The sequence below is a fragment of the Erpetoichthys calabaricus genome, chromosome 8 (genome assembly GCF_900747795.2).
Source record: "Erpetoichthys calabaricus chromosome 8, fErpCal1.3, whole genome shotgun sequence".
NCBI classification, from domain to species: domain Eukaryota; kingdom Metazoa; phylum Chordata; class Cladistia; order Polypteriformes; family Polypteridae; genus Erpetoichthys; species Erpetoichthys calabaricus.
This window is the reverse complement of record NC_041401.2, coordinates 73,414,486-73,434,741: the sequence shown is the minus strand read 5'-3', so window position 1 is coordinate 73,434,741 and position 20,256 is coordinate 73,414,486. Positions and strand designations below refer to the sequence as shown.

General features: G+C 36.3%; 1 protein-coding gene across 2 annotated transcripts in view; it reads left to right on the top strand.

The window, feature by feature from the left end:
• Nucleotides 1-20,256, top strand: part of LOC114655660 (clathrin heavy chain 1) — a 188,272-nt gene that overhangs the window by 84,048 nt on the left and 83,968 nt on the right. For both annotated transcript variants that reach the window (XM_051931312.1, XM_051931311.1), the window contains exon 2: nt 2,241-2,448. In XM_051931312.1, coding sequence (XP_051787272.1) covers nt 2,241-2,448 — 208 coding nt within the window. The remainder of the gene's footprint in view (nt 1-2,240; nt 2,449-20,256) is intronic.

The window sequence follows — 20,256 nt, the reverse complement described above, 5'->3', positions numbered from 1 at the left end:
TTGGAGAATTAGTGATGAGTGAGTCAGTCTTGTCAGTCAGTCCGTGAGTGAGTGAGTGAGTGAGTGAGTGAGTGAGTGAGTGAGTGAGTGAGTGAGTGAGTCAGTGAGGGCTTTGCCTTTTATTAGTATAGATATATATATATCTATAATAATAAAAGGCAAAGTCCTCACTGACTGACTCACTCACTCACTCACTGACTGACTCATCACTAATTCTCCAACTTCCCGTGTAGGTGGAAGGCTGAAATTTGGCAGGCTCATTCCTTACAGCTTACTTACAAAAGTTAGGCAGGTTTCATTTCGAAATTCAAAGCGTAATGGTCATAACTGGAACATATTTTTTGTCCATACACTGTAATGGAGGAGGCGGAGTCACGTATCGCGTCATCACGCCTCCTACGTAATCACGTGAACTAAAAACAAGGAAGACATTTACAGCACGAGTCACACGCGGGAACGAATGTAAATGACGTTAATTTTTGACTGTCTTTTAATACTGTGTAAGCATACATATTAACACATGTGCAATTAAACGTGTGCATTTACGGGGTGATTTCTCAGGCTTAAAAGCTCACCTTTTATCAAACGCGGGAACAAAGGTAACTGACGTTGTTCACTGTCTTTTTATACTGTGTAACCATACATATTAACACATGTCCAATTAAACGTGTGCATTTACGCGGTGATTTCTCAGGCTTAAAAGCTCGCCTTTTACTAAAAAGGTAAATGCAAAACTATTTTCAATCAGTTTATTGAAACGCTCCCGTTAAGGATTGCAATAACATATTCGCGAGATAAAACAACTAAGTAGGGGGAAATGGAGGAACAGCCGCAAACAGCGAAGACCAAAAAATTTATTAAACAATTGAGAACGGAGCGAGTTAAGCATACAAGCATGTTCATAAGGGAAACAAAGCACGGTGTAAAACGTAAGTTTAAATTAACTTTATAGAAACGCTCCCGCTGCGGATTGCAATAACATATTCGCGAGATAAAAGTTTAATGAGAAGACACGAGGTATAAACGAACCACACGCCGTGGCGCAACGTTAGGGGCAACAGTTTCAACCATTCTATGATCTGCTTCTCGCAACTGAAAGACGGCACATGGCGGATGTTAGCCGACTTGCTGACCGCAACGTTAGGGGCTTCAACTATGGCGCTGACGCCACATCTCAGTGCCAACACTTTGCAGACTGTACTTAAAAGACACGCCCTCCTCACTGGACAGTTAAAAACACCAATCAAACTAACGATGACATCAAGTATTACCCAATCAAAAGTAGGAAAGGAGGCATCTTCATAAAATGCGTGTGGGATGATTTGCATGAGACGCTGCTTTAAAAAAAAAATGATAAAAAAAATACGGGATAAATCCCGTCCAGTATTGATTCAAAACGGGACACGCAATTTATGTGAATGTATGTATGTATATATCTATTTCTATATATATATATGTAGATATGTAAATTTGTATATGTATATATATGTTTGTGGATGTGTATATACGTATGTATATGTACATATGTGTATATGTAGATCTGTATATATATATGTATACATTTGTTTGTGTGTGTGTGTGCATATTATATATATAAAAGACAGCAACACTCATAACATATATATATAATATATGTATATATATATATATATATATATATATATATATATATATTATATATATGTGTATGTATATATATATATATATATATATATAATATATATAATATATAAATATATATATATATAATATATGTGTATATGTATGTATGTATGTATATATATATATATATATATATATATATATATATATATATATATATATATATATATATATATATATATATATGACGGCAACACTCATAACAATGACAACACAATTACATTGACAATCATGTTACGTTATTTTTAAAATGTTTCCTTTACTTTTTCATAACCTCTTTAACACACTACTTCTCCGCTGCGAAGCGCGGGTATTTTGCTAGTGTATATATATATATATATATATATATATATATATATATATATATATATATATATATATAAATATATATAAATATAAATAAAACGTGTGTCAGACTCATGCAGCAATTAAAACTAATTTTATTTTACCCCACTTTCATATCACAGAGAAAAGCAATACATGTTGTTTCAATGAGTGCCCTTATGCACTTTTAGGCAGGTGTTTTAGTTGGTATTAAAAGCATACTAATGGGTTGTTTTCTCCCTTCTTTCTTACAGCTTCAAAACCTGGGAATTAATCCTGCGAACATTGGATTTAGCACCTTAACCATGGAGTCTGATAAATTTATCTGCATCCGAGAGAAAGTGGGTGAACAGGCCCAAGTTGTCATCATTGATTTGAATGATCCCAACAATCCTATTCGACGTCCAATCTCTGCTGACAGCGCCATCATGAATCCTGCCAGCAAAGTCATTGCATTGAAAGGTAAAAACTGAATTTTTTTTTTTATTTGCCCCCAATTTTTCTCGTCTTTAATTTCTAAATTAAAGTATTTTAGTGTTTTTAAGGTTTTTTTTTTAACTTTTAGTTCTTATATTGATATATATCTCTGTTGTCTTAATATCTCTGTTTTGATATGATGAGCTTTAATTTTTTCATTCTCCCCAAACATATACAGACACATGAGTAAGTGCTGTCCTAAAAGTAGCAGTAGTATAATTTAATTATAGTAAAAAAATGCTCATGCAGTTTACAGTATATTGAAAGGTAACTGTTTCCTTATAATTTTAAATAAAAAATGCCCTCTTTTTATTTAACTGCAGTATGGTGTTAACATACAAGACACCTATTTTAAGAATTAAATCTTAGTCAGTTTTTTTTGTTTTCAGTTCAGATTTTTTTTTTTTTTTCACTTTGCATTTTAATATAGGTATTTCTGTTTAATGAAATTCTACATTGGCTAAAGTGCAAAAGCAGGTTTCCACAGAATTTAGCATTGTCTTTCAGACTATAAAGAGTTCATTAGGCTGCAACATTGTTTTTTAAGACACTGCTAGACATATATTGAATACATTAATGTATAGTTGTTATGTATAATGAGTAAAATGTAACTGTAGATTTGTGTTACTTCAAAGAACAGGGTTATAACATACATTGTATTATCTTTTATATCTATCAAGGTAATCTCTTGCTCTTAACTATGGTTTTGATACTGTTTCAACAGCTCTTGAGTGGTGAACATTTACCTGCTTCACCCATTAACATTAACACAAAGATTTGTCTACCTTCAGTACTTGCATCAGACAAATTCCTGATTCTGAAATTTAAAACTTGCATGTTCTAAATCATTCTTTCACTACTTTAACTCATGGATATCTCTGACACTAACAGCAAGGTTGTACCCATCTAATATCACATCAGATAAGCATGCTATAGAAGTTAACAATATGTGATCTTGGCTAATCCATTTCAGTGTGTGAGGTAGGAGTTTTCCTCTCTATAAGGGAATTAAATGGAAATTGGAAAATGACTGTCACTATAACAAAACGGTGTTTTGAATCCATTTAAGTTAGAAATGTGAAAAGCAAGCTCACTGGTTATTTTTCTGGTCAGTAGAAAACTGAAAGGCTGGGTTTATAACTCACATCACACATGCGTATTTTATGTAAATCTGAAGGATTTCAACATGTGGCAGTGTGAGATATCAATACGGTGAGAAAACATTCGGCTTTGCAGTGTTGTGAATTGCCCGAAACACCCATTGAATTCAGGACACCTTGCCACAGTATCTCATCAATCTAGGGACGTGCCCATTCCGGCAAGCATCAGGCACTAGGCAGAAACAAACCCTGGACAGGGCATCAGCTCATTGCAAGGTGAATACAAGCACACACATACACTAACTATTCACAACTGGGTCGCTTTTTACATGATATTTATGACGGTCTGCTTTAATGACAAAATTAACTACGGCATTAAAGCCAAAATTTCCACTTTAATCACCAAATAAACCTTTTCAGTGAGTTCCTAATTTTTTTTTCTTTGTGGCTCAAATGCAATTACGTGTATTCTGATGCTGCTGTGAAGATGCAAAAAAAAAAAAAGACAGCACAAAGGATGGTATCTGAAACCTTTAAAATGTATTGTGTCATTACAATGGAAAATATGCAGCGTTTGAAATGAAAAGATAAGCACCATGAATACATTTGTACGTCAGCATTTAAGTTTGATGATTTGCTTCACCACATCGAAGTACGCATATCGATCCTGTGGGATCTGTACAACAGCTTTCTGTCACATGTTGATAGTAAACAAAAGATTTTGGGTTGTAGTGAATTACCTTATTCTCACACCCAAACATAGTGAAATCCAGCCTTTAATTGGAATAAATTTATTTAGAGAAAAAATAATCCCTCATCAAGAACTATTATTTTTAACAAATCTGTATGTTACACGATTATTGGTACCCCTAGGATTTTTTATGAACAAACAATACCTTAACCATCTTTTTTTAAGGTGATCAGAGTGTGTAGAAACTTCCAGGAGGTTATCCATGACTTCCTGTTTCACAGGTGTATAAATATGAGGTGGTACAGAGACCAGATTCCCTATTCATTCATCAAAATGAGAGAGCACACATTTCAAATGAGAGAAGAGTGAGTTGATCTTCATAAGTCAGGGAATGTCCATAAAAATTCTTACTTGCATGAAAATACCCATAATACATTTAGGGATATGATTAAAAAAGTTAAAATCAACTGGAACTGTTACCAACTTGACTGGAAGAGTATCCACACACAGTGAACAGTGTGGTAAGAGGTTAAAAAAAATCCCCAAGGATCACTGTTGGACAAATAAAAAAAAATAATAGTGTGTTAATGTCTCCAAAACTACCATCAAACGCCACCTCCATGCCAACAGATGATTTGGGAGGTATGCCAGAAAAAAGCTTTTCCTGTCATTTAACCACAAACATAAGTACCTGGAGTTTGCTAAACGCTACTGGAACTTTGATTAGAACTGTAATCTATGGTCAGACAAAATGAAAATTGATACTCAAATCCATACTCTAGATGGATTTGACATAAAAAGAAAGATGGGTACTGAGAATAACCAGATCCCCACTGTCAAGTATGCTGGATGTTCTGTGATGCTGCGGGGCTGTTTTTCCACCAAAGGCCCAGAGAGCCTTGTTAGGGTACATGGCATCGTGGAAATAATGAGATTTTAAACTTAAGCCTGGGTACCTCGGTCAAGAAACTAAAACTGTTTCATCACTGGATCTTGCAGCAGGACAGTGATCCAAAACATATGTCCAAATAAACACAAAAATGTTTAAAGGAACATAAAATCAAGCTTATGCTATGGCTGTCTCAGTCCCTGGACCTAAACTCCATTGAAAGAACTTATGAACCTGGATGTTCTGGAGAGATTCTGTAAAAACGAATGTATCTGATTCCCTGAGGTATATTTTCCTTTATAGAGAAGGGTATAGGAGAAGACTGAGTATTGTTTTATTGGCAAAAGAAGGTTATACAATGTATTACATGTTGGGGTGCCAGTAATCGTGGCATGTGTAGTTTTGTTCAAAATAAAAATCAATCACAAATCATTAACTTCATTTAAATAATGAGTACTCTTAATAATTACACATTTGGCGGTGGCACAGTGGCGGAGCAATAATGCTGCTGTCTTGCAGAGAGTCATGTCCCTGGTATTCCCTGCCTGGAGTTTGGATGGTTTCCTGGTGGTTTTCCAGAGTGTGCTCCAGTTTCCTTCCAAGGACATGGAAGATTTGGTGATTCTAAAATGATGCTAGTGTATGTATGTGGTTGTATGCAACGTACGATGAGCTTATGCCCTGTCCAGGGATTGTTTCTGCCTTGCTCCTGATGCATGCTGGAATGGGCACATTCCTGGATTGATGGATGTCATTATTAAACATCCATCCTTTTCAGAGATATTTTGGGAAGATGTCCTTGGAATTTAATGGATGTTTCAGGCAATTCACAACACAGTGAACCTGAATGTTTTCTCACCGTGATAATATCTTGCACTGCCACCTAGTGGAATCTTCCAGATTTATGTAAAATACACGCGCAATTAAAAACATGTAACAGTAGCGTCCAAAGGAGCACACGTTGTTTCATGTGAAGTATAAACCTAGCCTTATTTTATGATTATCAGACTGCCACTGTCCGACATGGGTTGAGAAAGTTAAGTATGTATTAAAATGTCCAAACTATAATATGCTTCATTTTTAATTGCCATCTTTATTCACCTGTGTGCCAAGAGCCCTTCGTTCTTTCCTTATTTCAAAGAAATGCAGCAGAGGTCAAAAGGCATGGAAAGTTCTTATTAATCTTTAAAAACAACAGGGGGGAAAAAAGTGACACTCAAATTTGTCTTTCTTTTTCTTTAAGTCACACAGGTTTTTTACTTAAGTAAAAAAAGTATTAAGTTACATTACTTGTTGGATTAAAAAATATGGCTATGTAATGTATATTACTTTTAGTGCATTAATCCCAGCACTGCTCATAGCAATTTAAATTAAACTTGATTTTTTTTTATAAATTTTATAGCAATGCGTAATGTTGTTGCTGGGACTGCCTGTTGTAGTACTGATCTCAGAAATATAAATCTAATCACCCACCTGCAGTAGAGCTTTGTTTAGTTGTTAAGGTCAGTATTGTCACATGTACAGAGTGCACTGAAATTTTTACATGTATTTACTAATCAACATGCACCTGGTTGCCATTCTCTGACACAATAAATCAGTAAGTATTATTCCCTTCAGTTGAGTATTGCTATATTTTTTTTATTGCGACGGCTATCTCTGACTGGAATAACTGGAACTTGGGACAGTTGTCAGATTTTCTGTGATATTCGTAACACGAACCGTGACCCTGTAGTTAGGATATAGTGGGTTGGATAATGGATGGATGGATGGAAGTGAAGCACCCCAAATGGTTCCAAGTCTGACACATTTTAAAGATTATCTGGTTGTTTGAAGAAAAGAGACAGCAATTCACACTTGGACAGCAACGTCAGTAATTGCTGCAGGAGAGATTTTTTTTTTTTTTTACCTTAATATACTAATTCAGGTGTCATATATCTATAATAATAAAAGGCAAAGCCCTCACTGACTGACTGACTGACTCATCACTAATTCTCCAACTTCCCGTGTAGGTGGAAGGCTGAAATTTGGCAGGCTCATTCCTTACAGCTTACTTACAAAAGTTAGGCAGGTTTCATTTCGAAATTCTACGCGTAATGGTCATAACTGGAACATATTTTTTTGTCCATATACTGTAATGGAGGAGGCGGAGTCACGTATCGCGTCATCACGCCTCCTACGTAATCACGTGACCTAAAAACAAGGAAGAGATTTACAGCACGAGTCAAACGCGGGAACGAAGGTAAATGATGTTAATTTTTGAGTGTCTTTTAATACTGTGTAAGCATACATATTAACACATGTGCAATTAAACGTGTGCATTTACGGGGTGATTTTTCAGGCTTAAAAGCTCGCCTTTTATCAAACGCGGAAACAAAGGTAACTGACGTTGTTCACTGTCTTTTAATACTGTGTAACCATACATATTAACACATGTGCAAATAAACGTGTGCATTTACGGGGTGATTTCTCAGGCTTAAAAGCTCGCCTTTTACTAAAAAGGTAAATGCAAAACTATTTTCAATCATTCTATGATCTGCTTCTCACAACTGAAGGCACCGTGGCTGATGGTAAATGACGTTAATTTTTGAGTGTCTTTTAATACTGTGTAAGCATACATATTAACACGTGCAATTAAACGTGTGCATTTACGGGGTGATTTCTCAGGCTTAAAAGCTCGCCTTTTATGAAACGCGGGAACAAAGGTAAATCACGTTCTTCACTGTCTTTTAATACTGTGTAACCATACATATTAACACATGTGCAATTAAACGTGTGCATTTACGGGGTGATTTTTCAGGCTTAAAAGCTCGCCTTTTACTAAAAAGGTAAATGCAAAACTATTTTCAATCATTCTATGATCTGCTTCTCACAACTGAAGGCACCGTGGCTGATGTTACGTCACTTGCTGTCCGACCATAAGCTTTACCTGGTAGGTAGCCGGACACTAACTTCACTCCCTTTCGGGAATCGAACCTCTGAGGTTTTCTTTTGTTCTTAATTAAAATTTAAAAACAATACTTCACCGCTGCTAAGCCCCTCTAGCGCTGACGTCTGAGGTTCGATTACCGTAAGCAAGTGCAGTGAGTGTGTAATTACATTCACGGCATTCGTAGTCTGATTCACAATCTGATTGTATGGGTGCTTACTTCCAGGTAACGCTTACACTTGGCCACCAAGTCAGCTCGAAGTGATCACTCGAGTAAAGGCAGCTTCACAAAAAAACTGATCCTTAACAAACTGTTATTAGTATATTTTCCCTCAATTTAAAAACGTTTTATTTTCTTCTTAATAAAAATTTAAAAGCGGTACTTCGCCGGTGCGAAGCGCGTGGATTTGACCGACTGACACATACAGACATATTCATGAGTGCAGGTACTTTGGAAAGAAAGCACCGCGTAAACCTAAAGTTTAAATTAACTTCATAGACCTACAAAAGGTTGCCATTCATTTGAGGCAAGATTGCTTTTCTTCTGTACAACTATACGTTGCATTCTGAAAAGAGCGTGCTTGCACGTCTTCGGATATAGATATATATATATATATATATATATATATATATATATATATATATATATATATATGTACGTCTATATATAAATATGTAAGCTTATAAGTACTGCCTTACTTCTCTTTAAGAAAGGAAGATGTAATGATACTTGATTTAAACGATTCCATGTCTTCCTGGGTTTGCGTAGCTTATTGTCTAAAAAGGAGAAACCCTCATTTATAAAACTTTGCTGCAGATGACTTAGCTTATTGTCAATATCTTTACACGTTTTTTTAACACTTATTGACTGAAACGTGCTTTCACGAAAAAAGTTACGGCTTTGCTACAGGATACACCCTCCACAAGTTAAGCAAGTAAAAATAAAATATATATTTCTGTTTTATTTAAACCTTTTAAGTTCGTATGCATAGCCCCATTTGGCTGTTTAATTTTTTTTTTTCTTTCTTCAGTAATATTTAATCTCCTTAAAGAAAAAGAACATATCCATTTTACTTTTTTTCTATCTCTGTAGTAATATTTTAGTGTAAAAGAATAACCAGTATTTAAACTTTTTATGTTACTTTATACATTTATTTTACACAATGTTGAAAAATTGATAAAAAAGCTACATATTTTGGCAGCTGCTGCTTTCATTTTCAATAAAATGAAAAAAGCTCTCCAAGAGAAAACGTCAATAAAGAAGAAACAGTTTGCACTATCTAAAAATCAGAAACCCTCATTTATAAAAGTTTGCTGCAGATGACTTAACTGAAAATAAATGAATAGTTCCTATGTGTATAATACATATTTATCTATTTTACTTATGCCTTTATTCCACCAACTTACAACATCTGAGGTACAATTTGTTACATTACTTTTGTTTTTTGCACAACATGCAGGTGAAGTGACTTCCTCAGGGTCACACAGTGCTGTCAGTACCAGGATTTGAACTGACAAGCTCCGGGTTTGCTGAAATATTACTGAAGAAAGAAAAAAAACGAAAACGGGCAAATAGGGCTATGCATACAAATGTCCATCCGTCCATTATCCAACCTGCTATATCCTAAATACAGGAGCCACTAAGTAGATATGTATATATACAGTATATATATACATATATACAGTTTATATATATATACAGTTTATATATATATATACAGTTTATATATATATATATATATATATATATATATATATATATATATACAGTTTATATATATATATATATATATATATATATATATATGTATATATATATATATATATATGTATATATATATATATATGTATATATATACAGTTTATATATATATATATATATATGTATATATATACAGTTTATATATATATATATATATATGTATATATATACAGTTTATATATATATATATATATATGTATATATATATACAGTTTATATATATATATATATATATATATATATATATATATATATATATATATATATATATATATATATGTATATGTAGATATGTAAATTTGTATATGTATATATATGTTTATGTGTGTGTGTCTGTGTATATTATATATATAAAACACAGCAACACTCATAACAATGACAACACAATTACATTGACAATCATGTTACGTTATTTTTAAAATGTTTCCTTTTTTTTTTCATAACCTCTTTAACACACTACTTCTCCGCTGCAAACCGTGGGTATTTTGCTATATATATATATATATATATATATATATATATATATATATATATATGTGTCTGTATGTGTATATACAGTATATATGTTTATATATATATATATATATATATATATATATATATATATATATATATATATGTGCGTATGTATGTATGTGTGTATATGTATGTGTATATATATATATGTATATATATGTGGATGTCTGTATGTATATATATATATATATATATATATATGTAGATATGTATATAAGTATATATGTTTATGTATATATATGTTTACATAACCTCTTTAACACACTACTTCTCCGCTGCGAAGCGCTGGTATTTTGCTAGTATATATATATATATATATATATATATATATATATATATATATTACATTACATTCGAAGAGATTAAACTTTTTCAAATGCCTTAGATTGTTACAGTAGTTATCAACATGTCAAAATAGAACCGTAATTCAGTCCTCTGTAAACATTAACAGTAGTTTAAAATGTATTTTTGTGATCAAATATTTATTATTATTATCGCTAGTGCTGGGCAGTATACAGGTTCATACCGAAAACTGTTTTTTATTTTTGTTATGATATGGATTTTTCTTATACCGCAACACCGTTCAAGGGGGCACCTTTTTCACTGCTACCCCGCTAAACACATACAATGGAGTACATGCGGTAGTGTAGGTATTGCGCTGTGAAAATGGACAGAGAACATTCTGAAACTGAAGCTGTAGCTGACGATAAAGTTCAACATGATGACACAGAAGAACTTTTTCTGAAAAAAAGGAGTCACATCCATTGCGTGGAGATACTTTGGTTTTAAAAGGTCGGATGTGGACCATTATGTTCAAATGTGTGAATACTGTTTCTATACTACTGGATAATACTGCAAGCCAAGTTGTACTTGTTTTCTTTTTTTTTTTCAATACTGTGTAATGTACCTGGGTACTGTGTAATAGTGTGACGACAAGTTGACTTTATTCTCGACATTTCCACTTTAATCTCGATGCTTATGACGAGAATAAAGTCGACATGTTGACTTTATTCTTGCCGTTTATGTCAAGATTAAAGTCGACATGTTGACTTTATTCTCGTAATTTGTCATTAAAGTAGAACATCGTAAACTAAACTTCATCGTAAAATGATGCTTTGTGTTAAGTGCTCCCCGGGCCATGTTAAATCGGTACGTGCTTCAACTGACTTCCTCTTGTACTGAGGAGGCGCCGGAAGCGATTGCCGCACAGAATACAGTCACTTCATAATGTTCCTGCTCCCTGAACATTTAGAATGCTAAGATAAATACTTGATGTAATTTTCACGATGAAATGCATTAAAGCATGTATTAATCATGTGAGAGCACGGTGGCGTGGAGGTTGCACTGCTGCAGCAAGGGGGTCTCTGGTGTACCTTGCCTTGAATTTGCATGTTTTTCTGGTGGGTTTACTCGGCGTGCTTCAGTTTCCTTTCAAAGTCATGTAGGATGTGGGGTTTTGTTATGCTATATTGACCCTGCTAGTGTATGCTTTGCTCGCATTCACCCTGCGATGTGCTGGCGTTCAGGATTTGCTCCTGCCTCGCACACAATGCTTGCTGGGATGGGCGCAACCCTGAATGGATGGCATAATTAAACATGTGTAACAAAGATTTTTTTTAAGTTCTGAACACTCCGTGGGCTAAGTTTATAACTAGTTTTAATTTCACAAAGATGTTTATCGTGTGGTGATTGGTAAGGTGGAGAAAGAAAAAGGAAGGATTGGAGCTGAGGGTTTGATACGTCAGACAGAGACAGCACGCATGCAATAAAGAAAGCCTGCTCAGAAGAACATCCATTGAATTCTGTGTTCGTGTCTCCGACCACCAGATCACAAACCCAACATTTACACAATATTTAAGTTAAACCTGTGCGATGCCCATTCATACATCCAGTTTTTTGGAGCCTCGTCACACCTGCCATAAAGTTCTCTACACTGAACATACACCTGGGTACCCCTTACTGCGAGGGAGCAGCACCACCGCCTCACTACCGTGCATGTTTAATACCTGCTTTAATGCATTTCATCCTGAAAATGATATCAAGTATATATCTTGGCATTCTAAATTTCCAGAGAGCTGGAATATCATGAAGTGAATGTATTCTGTGCGGTGATCACTGCCAGCACCTCCTCTTACTGCGGAGGAAGTCAGTTTAAGAAGCGAGTAGTGAATAACAACTGGCTCGGCGAACACAACACAAAGCATTTAATGTGCTACATTAACTTATGACGGGGGTTGGGAAAATCTAGTAAATTAAACATTGATTTTAGGATGAAGTTTAGTTTACGACATTCTACTTTAATTATAAAATAAACTATTTATTCTTGACATAGTTTTTTTTTTTTTTCTTCCCTGTGTCCGTATTTTTTTTCTTCACTGTGGCTCTAATACGATTCCGTAGCACTATACCACAAATAGCATTATAAATGCAAGTTGCAGTTTTATTATTTATGCATATAGCTTATGCTGAAGCATGGTCCATATTAATGCAATTTGCCTAAATGATGGTTCAGTTGGTAAAGATGTCATCACCAAGTTGCACTTGTTTTATTTTATTTTATTTTTATTTGGTGAATACTATGTAATGCACCTGGGCTTGAAGTCTTGAAGTAATAGTATTATTACTGGAAGTTCCACTATTATTTATTTTGTTGTTATTATTTATTAGTTTAAATATTATGCAGTTCAATGGTGGTAAAGTTGTTTAAAAAGTTGCTTTAACGTGTCAGTGGATAGAGATTGTTAACATTAACAAAGTGTAGCTGGTTTACAAAAAATATTTACTATTTATTCCTTTTCTAAGACATGTTCAGTGCAATACAACTTTTGACAAGCACCTCCGGATATTTTACTAAGTCTAAATGCCTCTTTGGATGGTTGAAAATATGTTGTCAAAATTAAGTTGTTTGCAAAATGTGTTCAATAAAAAGGTTCTATTTTTTTGCAATGTGATTCCTTCTGTTCATTAGTGCCACCCCCTTGAAAACTATCACTTTATGGGGCCATGCAAATCTGTATTAATACTTGTGTGCACATTAAAGTGGTTTTTTTTTTTTTGTACAATGTACAATTCTCATGACAGTGCAATAGGTTATTCTTAGCCAGTCTACTGAAGTACAGTAATCCCTCGCTACTTCGCGGTTCACTTTTCGCGGATTCACGACTTCGCGGATTTTTAAATACAAGTGATTGCCCGCCTATCGCGGAAGTTATGTTCCAGACCCATCAGCAACAGGAGAAAATCCGTGATATAGAAAGACCATATAAATAAACATTTTTTTAGTTTAAGCCTTAAAATACCCATCCCACATGCTTTAAACACATGTAAACTTATAAAACACACTTTGTTAACACATATGATATGTGGATGTTGGGCTAAGGATATGAGTAACATCTCACTATTATAAAACATTTTAACTTCACGCAAGACAAGACAGTGAGACAGGAAAATTGGTGATGTACACCTAAAAGCCTGATTGTACAGGCTTTTAAATTATTGACACGCAGAGCGACAAGCAGCACAAACCCAGCACAAAGTCCACTTCTCCTTAGCGTTCATTCAGCTCCCCACCCCCTTGACAATGCGAACTGCGCTTCCGGGGAGGGGGGGTTTGAGCGAAGGTGCGTTCAGCTCTCACACACCCACACACACACACACACTCCTCGAGCAGAGCGACAAGCAGGCATTTTGGCAGAAGCAGCACAAAGTCCATTTCTGCTCAGCGTGAGTTCAGCTGCCCCCCTTCACAAAGCGAGTGCAGACACATTGACGTCTGATCGCTGCGTGCAGGCAGTGTGCAGTGTTGGTCTGAGGTGTTTAAGAATGTAGAAAGTGTTTAAGAGCATAGGAAGTGTTTATAAGAGTGTGGGAAAGGTTAACAAGAGAGTGAGAAAGGTTTATAAGAGTGTGGGAAGGGTTTATAAAGCCTTAAAATATGTATAAATAATAAAATAAATATAGGTCGCTACTTCGCGGATTTCACCTATCGCGGGGGGGCTCTGGAACGTAACCCCCGCGATAGGTGAGGGATTACTGTAATTGCAGTGGAAAATGTGGTTAACATCCATTCCTGCATGGGAGAAAAATACCGTTGAATACCGTGAAGCCGGTATAATTTTGAAAAATACCGTGATACAGAATTTTGGTCATACCGCCCAGCACTAATTATAGTGAGAAAAATAACAACCGACCACATTTAAGTAGATTATAGTAGAAAAATAAGACCACACCTTATGGAACCCAATCCATACACTCCCATCTGGACTTGTATGAACAGGGATTGCCCTGGAGTTGAAGGTACATTAATATTAGGCGTAGTGGTGGCTCTAAGGCTAGGGATCTGCACTGGCAATTGGATGGTTGCTGGTTCGAATCCCGTAAATGCCAAAAGGCACTCTGCTCTGTTGGGCCGTTGAGCAAGGCCCTTAACCTGCAATTGCTGAGCGCTTTGCGTACTGAGAAAAGCGCTATGTAAATGCAAAGAATTATTATTATTAAAGGGCGGGGGGGGGGGGGGGGGATTGCACAGAGAACTGCCAATTTAAAACACGAGCTGGATGCGCCATTAATCTAGGTCACAGATAATTTAAGGAATTTAAGATTAAAAATGAGAAAACGGCCATGAGACATTCTCAGAACATGTTTAGGAAGGCAACCAAGGATGCGGAGATAGGCATCTGTCAGTCTTGGGAGACTATGGAGTTGAGCCCAGTGTTTAGCTTCTAATGCAGCCTTTGTTATGACTTGGCAGGTTTATCCGGGAATGGCAGTCTCTGCTGCACTTGGTGCAAATTCTAGCGCTGGTTTTTCTGTCAGGAATTTAGCCTTTCTTCTTAGACGTTTCACTTCAGTCTGTTTGGTGTGTGATTCTTTGAAACAGAAGAGGCCTTTTTGCACTGCCTACCTTCATGATTTCAGAGGCCATCATTTATTTCTCATGTGTCTCTGCCTGAGGCCTTTGTCTCTTTCTTACAGACATCTTTTTACCTGCATTTTTATGCTGCTGCTGGAGTATGTGAATTTCCCCTTGGGATTAATAAAGTATCTATCTATCTATCTATCTGTCTGTCTGTCTGCCTGTCTGTCTGTCTGTCTGTCTGTCCTATCTATGAATCACAACTGTGGTCTGCCTGGAGGCCTTTTTCCATTTACCAGTTCTCTTGTACAGTAGGTCCCTGGGTATTTGGCCTACACCCATCTGACTGACTTGTCCAAGCCAGTGCATCGGTCTTTGATTCAGGAACATGTGTGTACTGCCAATCCCAGCGGCATACTGGTGACTGGGGTTCTTAGATACTAAAGTAATATTCTTAAAAGGTCATCTTCCAATTAAGAATAGTAAGAGGGGAGTATCATGCTTCCAAGCTAGCTGAACTGATAGACAAGCTTGGTTTTAGGAGACAAAGACCAAGTAAGGAGAAGGGAAAGACACACCATGAGATGTAAGAACAGACCTAATTTGAAGGTAAAAGAAAAATTAAGAAACTGGAATACAGACCTTGGACTATAGCGATTAGAACATTTGAACATTCATGTTGCTAAAAAATAGTACCAACCATGAAAGTACTTCTGCCTCCAGACCGAAAAAGAAATAGGACTGCCCCTGATTAACAATTAACAATGTAAGACAGAAACATTTGAAAAACCAAATTGGCTTTAATTGAGTACCAAGACAGAGGGTTGGTTATCAGGGGGTTCCAACCATCATCAAATTGATCTAAACATAAAAGCTAAGTGATGCAACTCTAAATCTGGCAAGGCGGCACCTCTGTTTCAGTCTAGCAAGGATCAGTGTGGATTGTTAACACTAGGAATTCCTGAAGCCTGTGAAAAAACTCGTAATCCTGGCCCACCTTAAATTCCTTCCCACCTCTTCATCAGCATCTTTTGTTTTGTAAATGTGTCGATCAGCACAAGCAGCAAGCAGCCTGCTGTCCCATCCCCTGCCTTGACGGAGCTCATCTCGGGCAAAAAGTTCTCCCAGCTCAAGCCAAGGCTCCTTATCTGCATGTGAGATCTGGAGTTTTATAGGGTAAATAATGCAGTATATCGTTATTTGGATGGTTTTGTTTTAACCATTCCATAGAAATCTTTGCAAAAATGGTCTGATTTTATATCAGGATAGAAGAATGAACATGCTGCCAGCTATATTAAGCAGAGAGGCAGTGTTCATTTTAATAATAGGTAATCTAGACTGAAATGACTGGGACAAGGAGGACCATGAGCAGAGTTTGGGCTTGGCATTTCTGAAGATTAGGCATATAATTTAATTAGACAGTATCATGGAGAGAATGGTAGACTTCAATACCCATGTGTATATCCAGAAAAGTGAACCAACAAAAGAGGAACGGCCTTGTTCAAATTAATGGGAAGCAGAGCTGAATTGACCAAATTACTTTTGTACCTAGACAAATACTCGTAGGAGCCACATAAGTACATGTAAGAGATCAGAAGATGCATAATAGAGGAAAAAACAAAACATCATTTTAAAGCAAGACTTTGTGGACAGTGCCATGGAGGGTTATTAGGGGAGATTAAGTTTGAACCCTGAATAGCAATGGCTAAAGGCTTAACTCTTTAAGGGCGGATGTCGACTTTTGTCGACAGGAGGGGTTGAAGGCGAATGTCGACAAAAGTCGACATCCAGGGATAGAGGGCGACAATCAGCTATTAATGGCGACAAATCTCACTGTCACGTCACAGGCATTCCCTCTGTGCTTGGAGGAATGCTAGACTCGTTGACTCGGCAAATAAACATTGCGTGTGCGTGAGTTGCGAAATGTAAACAAAGGCAAGATGGCACCGACATGTGAAAAGGCAGCGAAGCAAGTGCAGAAAAGAAAACACTTGGCAGACATTGTTTTGCGCATTATCGCGGAGTCGGACTCTTGATTTTTCAGAATCGGACTTTATTGGCAGTTATCAGGAGTTCGAGCAAGAGAGTTAGAAGCAGGCATCAGCTGATCAGACACCAGCCGATGCCGCGCCAGCGGATCTGCTGCCAGTTGAGTGCCTTCGCGCAGCCGATGCATCTACGGCAAGGTTCGCATGGGATAAATACACATACATTGATCCGTTGAGAGCCGATCTGGCTACCGGAGTTTACAAGATGGCATGGCTTGCTTTTGGACACGACAGATCACCAGCTGCTGTACTTCAGGCTGCTCTCTCCTGATGCTGGTTTTCAGCTACTGTCAGACGAGACAAACAGGTAGGCAGAGATTTTTTTTGAATCGCGGGCTGCGTTTGCATTGCATTCTCGTTTTTCAAAGTGGAAACCCACAACGAAAGACGAGATGAAGCGCGCTGTGGCATTACAAATAGAGATGGGACAGAACTGATGATATAACTTCAGGGAGCATTGGTCCAAATGTGTTTTGTCCCCTGGTGGCTTAGGTACGTGCTGCTGCAAAGTTTTATTCACTTCTGTAATAAACAGAAGCAAATCCCATGGGGTGAGCCAGGCTATAATGCCATACATAAAGTTCATAAAGTTTCAGAAGATGAAAAGAGGTGACAATACGGTTTTCATGCAGGCAGAAAACTTGGTGGCAGTGGCATGGCACGATGGCAAATGGGTGACTTGTCTCTCTACAGTACACACTTAACAATATATGTTAGAAAATGCAGCAACAGACAATTGAAAAATAGGCATCAAAGCAACACATATTGTAAGGAGTGCAATGTGGCAATGACTGAAATTGGCTGCTTTGAGCGAGATCAGACTTTGCTGTGTAAAATGTATGTGATATGTATGTGAAATCATAGAGTATGCAGGCTCATACAACATGCAAGACAGTAACATTTGTCAAAAGTAAATATTTTTTGTTGATTTGATATGTTAAACAATTGCTTTGTGTTCTTTTTAAAAAAATGTTAGTTTTTGGAAAAATATTCAGCCCTGGGAGAAAAGAAACAAAAAAAAAATTATCCCTAAAAGAGTTAAGAGAGAGTTTGAAGAGAACAGGAGAACCCTGTCTGGCTTCTTAACAAATTTGAAAGGATTGCAATTTGATTGAGTTAGTGAGAAATAGTAGCAGAGGGAGATGAGGAAAGTGTCACGACTATAATGATTTAGGTTTTTCTCCCTATGACCCCTTATGGTGCATCACCTGCCACAGAAAAGACTAGTTAATTCATTTGAATATCTTTCAGGCGTCTAAAGAAAGGAAAGTTAGTGCCCGAGGGAGTATGGCTGCTGTGTCAATAATATGACAGTTTTTCTTATTCCCAGTTGCATGGTGAGAACAAGTAAAGCCAATCAGATCAGGTTGAATTAACTCAAAATCAGAAGCTAAAGATGGAGTACCAAGAGCTTAGTAAGCAGTTTTGCATAAGAGTTTATCAAAAAGATGGGCTGATAACTTAAATGAGTTGGTTAATTTGTTTTAATTAAAAGATGATCATTGCAGTGTTAACAGAATATTCAGTCAGGTTAAATATTTTAAAAAGGACTGATAGTTGCTTCAAAAACATTGAAACAACTTTGAGTCAACACATCTGCTAGCCCTGGTGACTTTCCAGATTGCATCATGTCTTAAGCGTTCTTAATTTAAGCAACAGTAATATGTGCATCAAGAGAAGAGTTTAAGGAGAGAGTAAAATTATATTAGAGTAGATTTCAGCTTAGATGGAGTGAGCAGGATAAAAATTGGAGTACTAATCAAATAACCCAGCCATATTCTGCATAAAGGTGATAGTTGCAGATGCTCTGCATTTATGCAGACTTTGGACTAGTAATTTACTTGGTCTGGCAATGTTTGATGGATGTCAAATTTCACTTTCTGTTTGAGAATAGAATTCAACTCTGTTCTTGCACTCAAAATTAGGAACTCTTGATTATGTTCAAATACGTGGGTGTGGGAATGTTCCTGAGCAATAAGCTAAGATTCCAAGTCAGAGGTTTTCTCTCTGCATGGTTATTCTAGTCCAGGAGCATAGCCAGACAATGCCAAGTCTTCCACAGAACCAGAGTTGGTACTGCTTAACTTTTCCAGACTTTTCTTACAAACAATACTAAAACTTAAAGCAGTGTTTTCCAAGTTTTTCTATCTCAACAACAACATAATAGGTTGAAAATTCAAACAAATATTTGTGAGTGAGGGACCAGGTATAGAAACTGAATGACTACATTTTCTTTTAAATGTGAGTTTTTGGATGTTAAGAAACATTCTTCTTTCTGCTGTTTTACTATGGTTACATCTTATTTACGTTGTTCTTTTTTGATAAGATCTCTTTAGGCAATTCATTTTATTGCTAATTGAGCATAGCATGAGCACCAATCTGGTTAAGGAGAAACCTAAAGCCCTTTTTGGAAAGTGGCATTTTTTAACAAGGTTTTTAAAAGCATACTGTCAAATGTTCAATAAAAGTTAAACCGCCAAAGACAAGTAACACATAATATACCTGTAAACTAAGACTGCAGACTGTAGCAGCCAGCAGCAGGGGAATAAACTGTGCGTGCACTTTACTGACTTGAGTATGTGTTAAATCAAGAGGACAAATGAATAGCAAAGGTACATAAGCACAAGGAGGTAACAACACAGTCAAGCTTTAACTTGTTTTAAATCAAAAGGAGCATTCAGTTCCATGGGATATTTTAGTTTGAAGGCTGCAGTTTTCACTGAATTGTGAAGAGCAGCACAGTAGGATAGAGGAGGCAGAGATGTTCTTCCATGCTGGGAGAGGAGTGTGCATGCATATGTGTATGAACCAACTGTGAAAAGAACATCTGGTATGGATAGAATTAGTGCTACGTAAAATAGATAGTATATTTACAGTAAATTATGTGGTATGTAGAGGTTATGTGGCTAAGGGGAATGTGACCCCATGTATACGATTTTTATATTTTTTTATTTAATTTTTTAAATGGAAGTGAAAGAGCTTTGAGAAGCAACTGAGGAGAAGGTA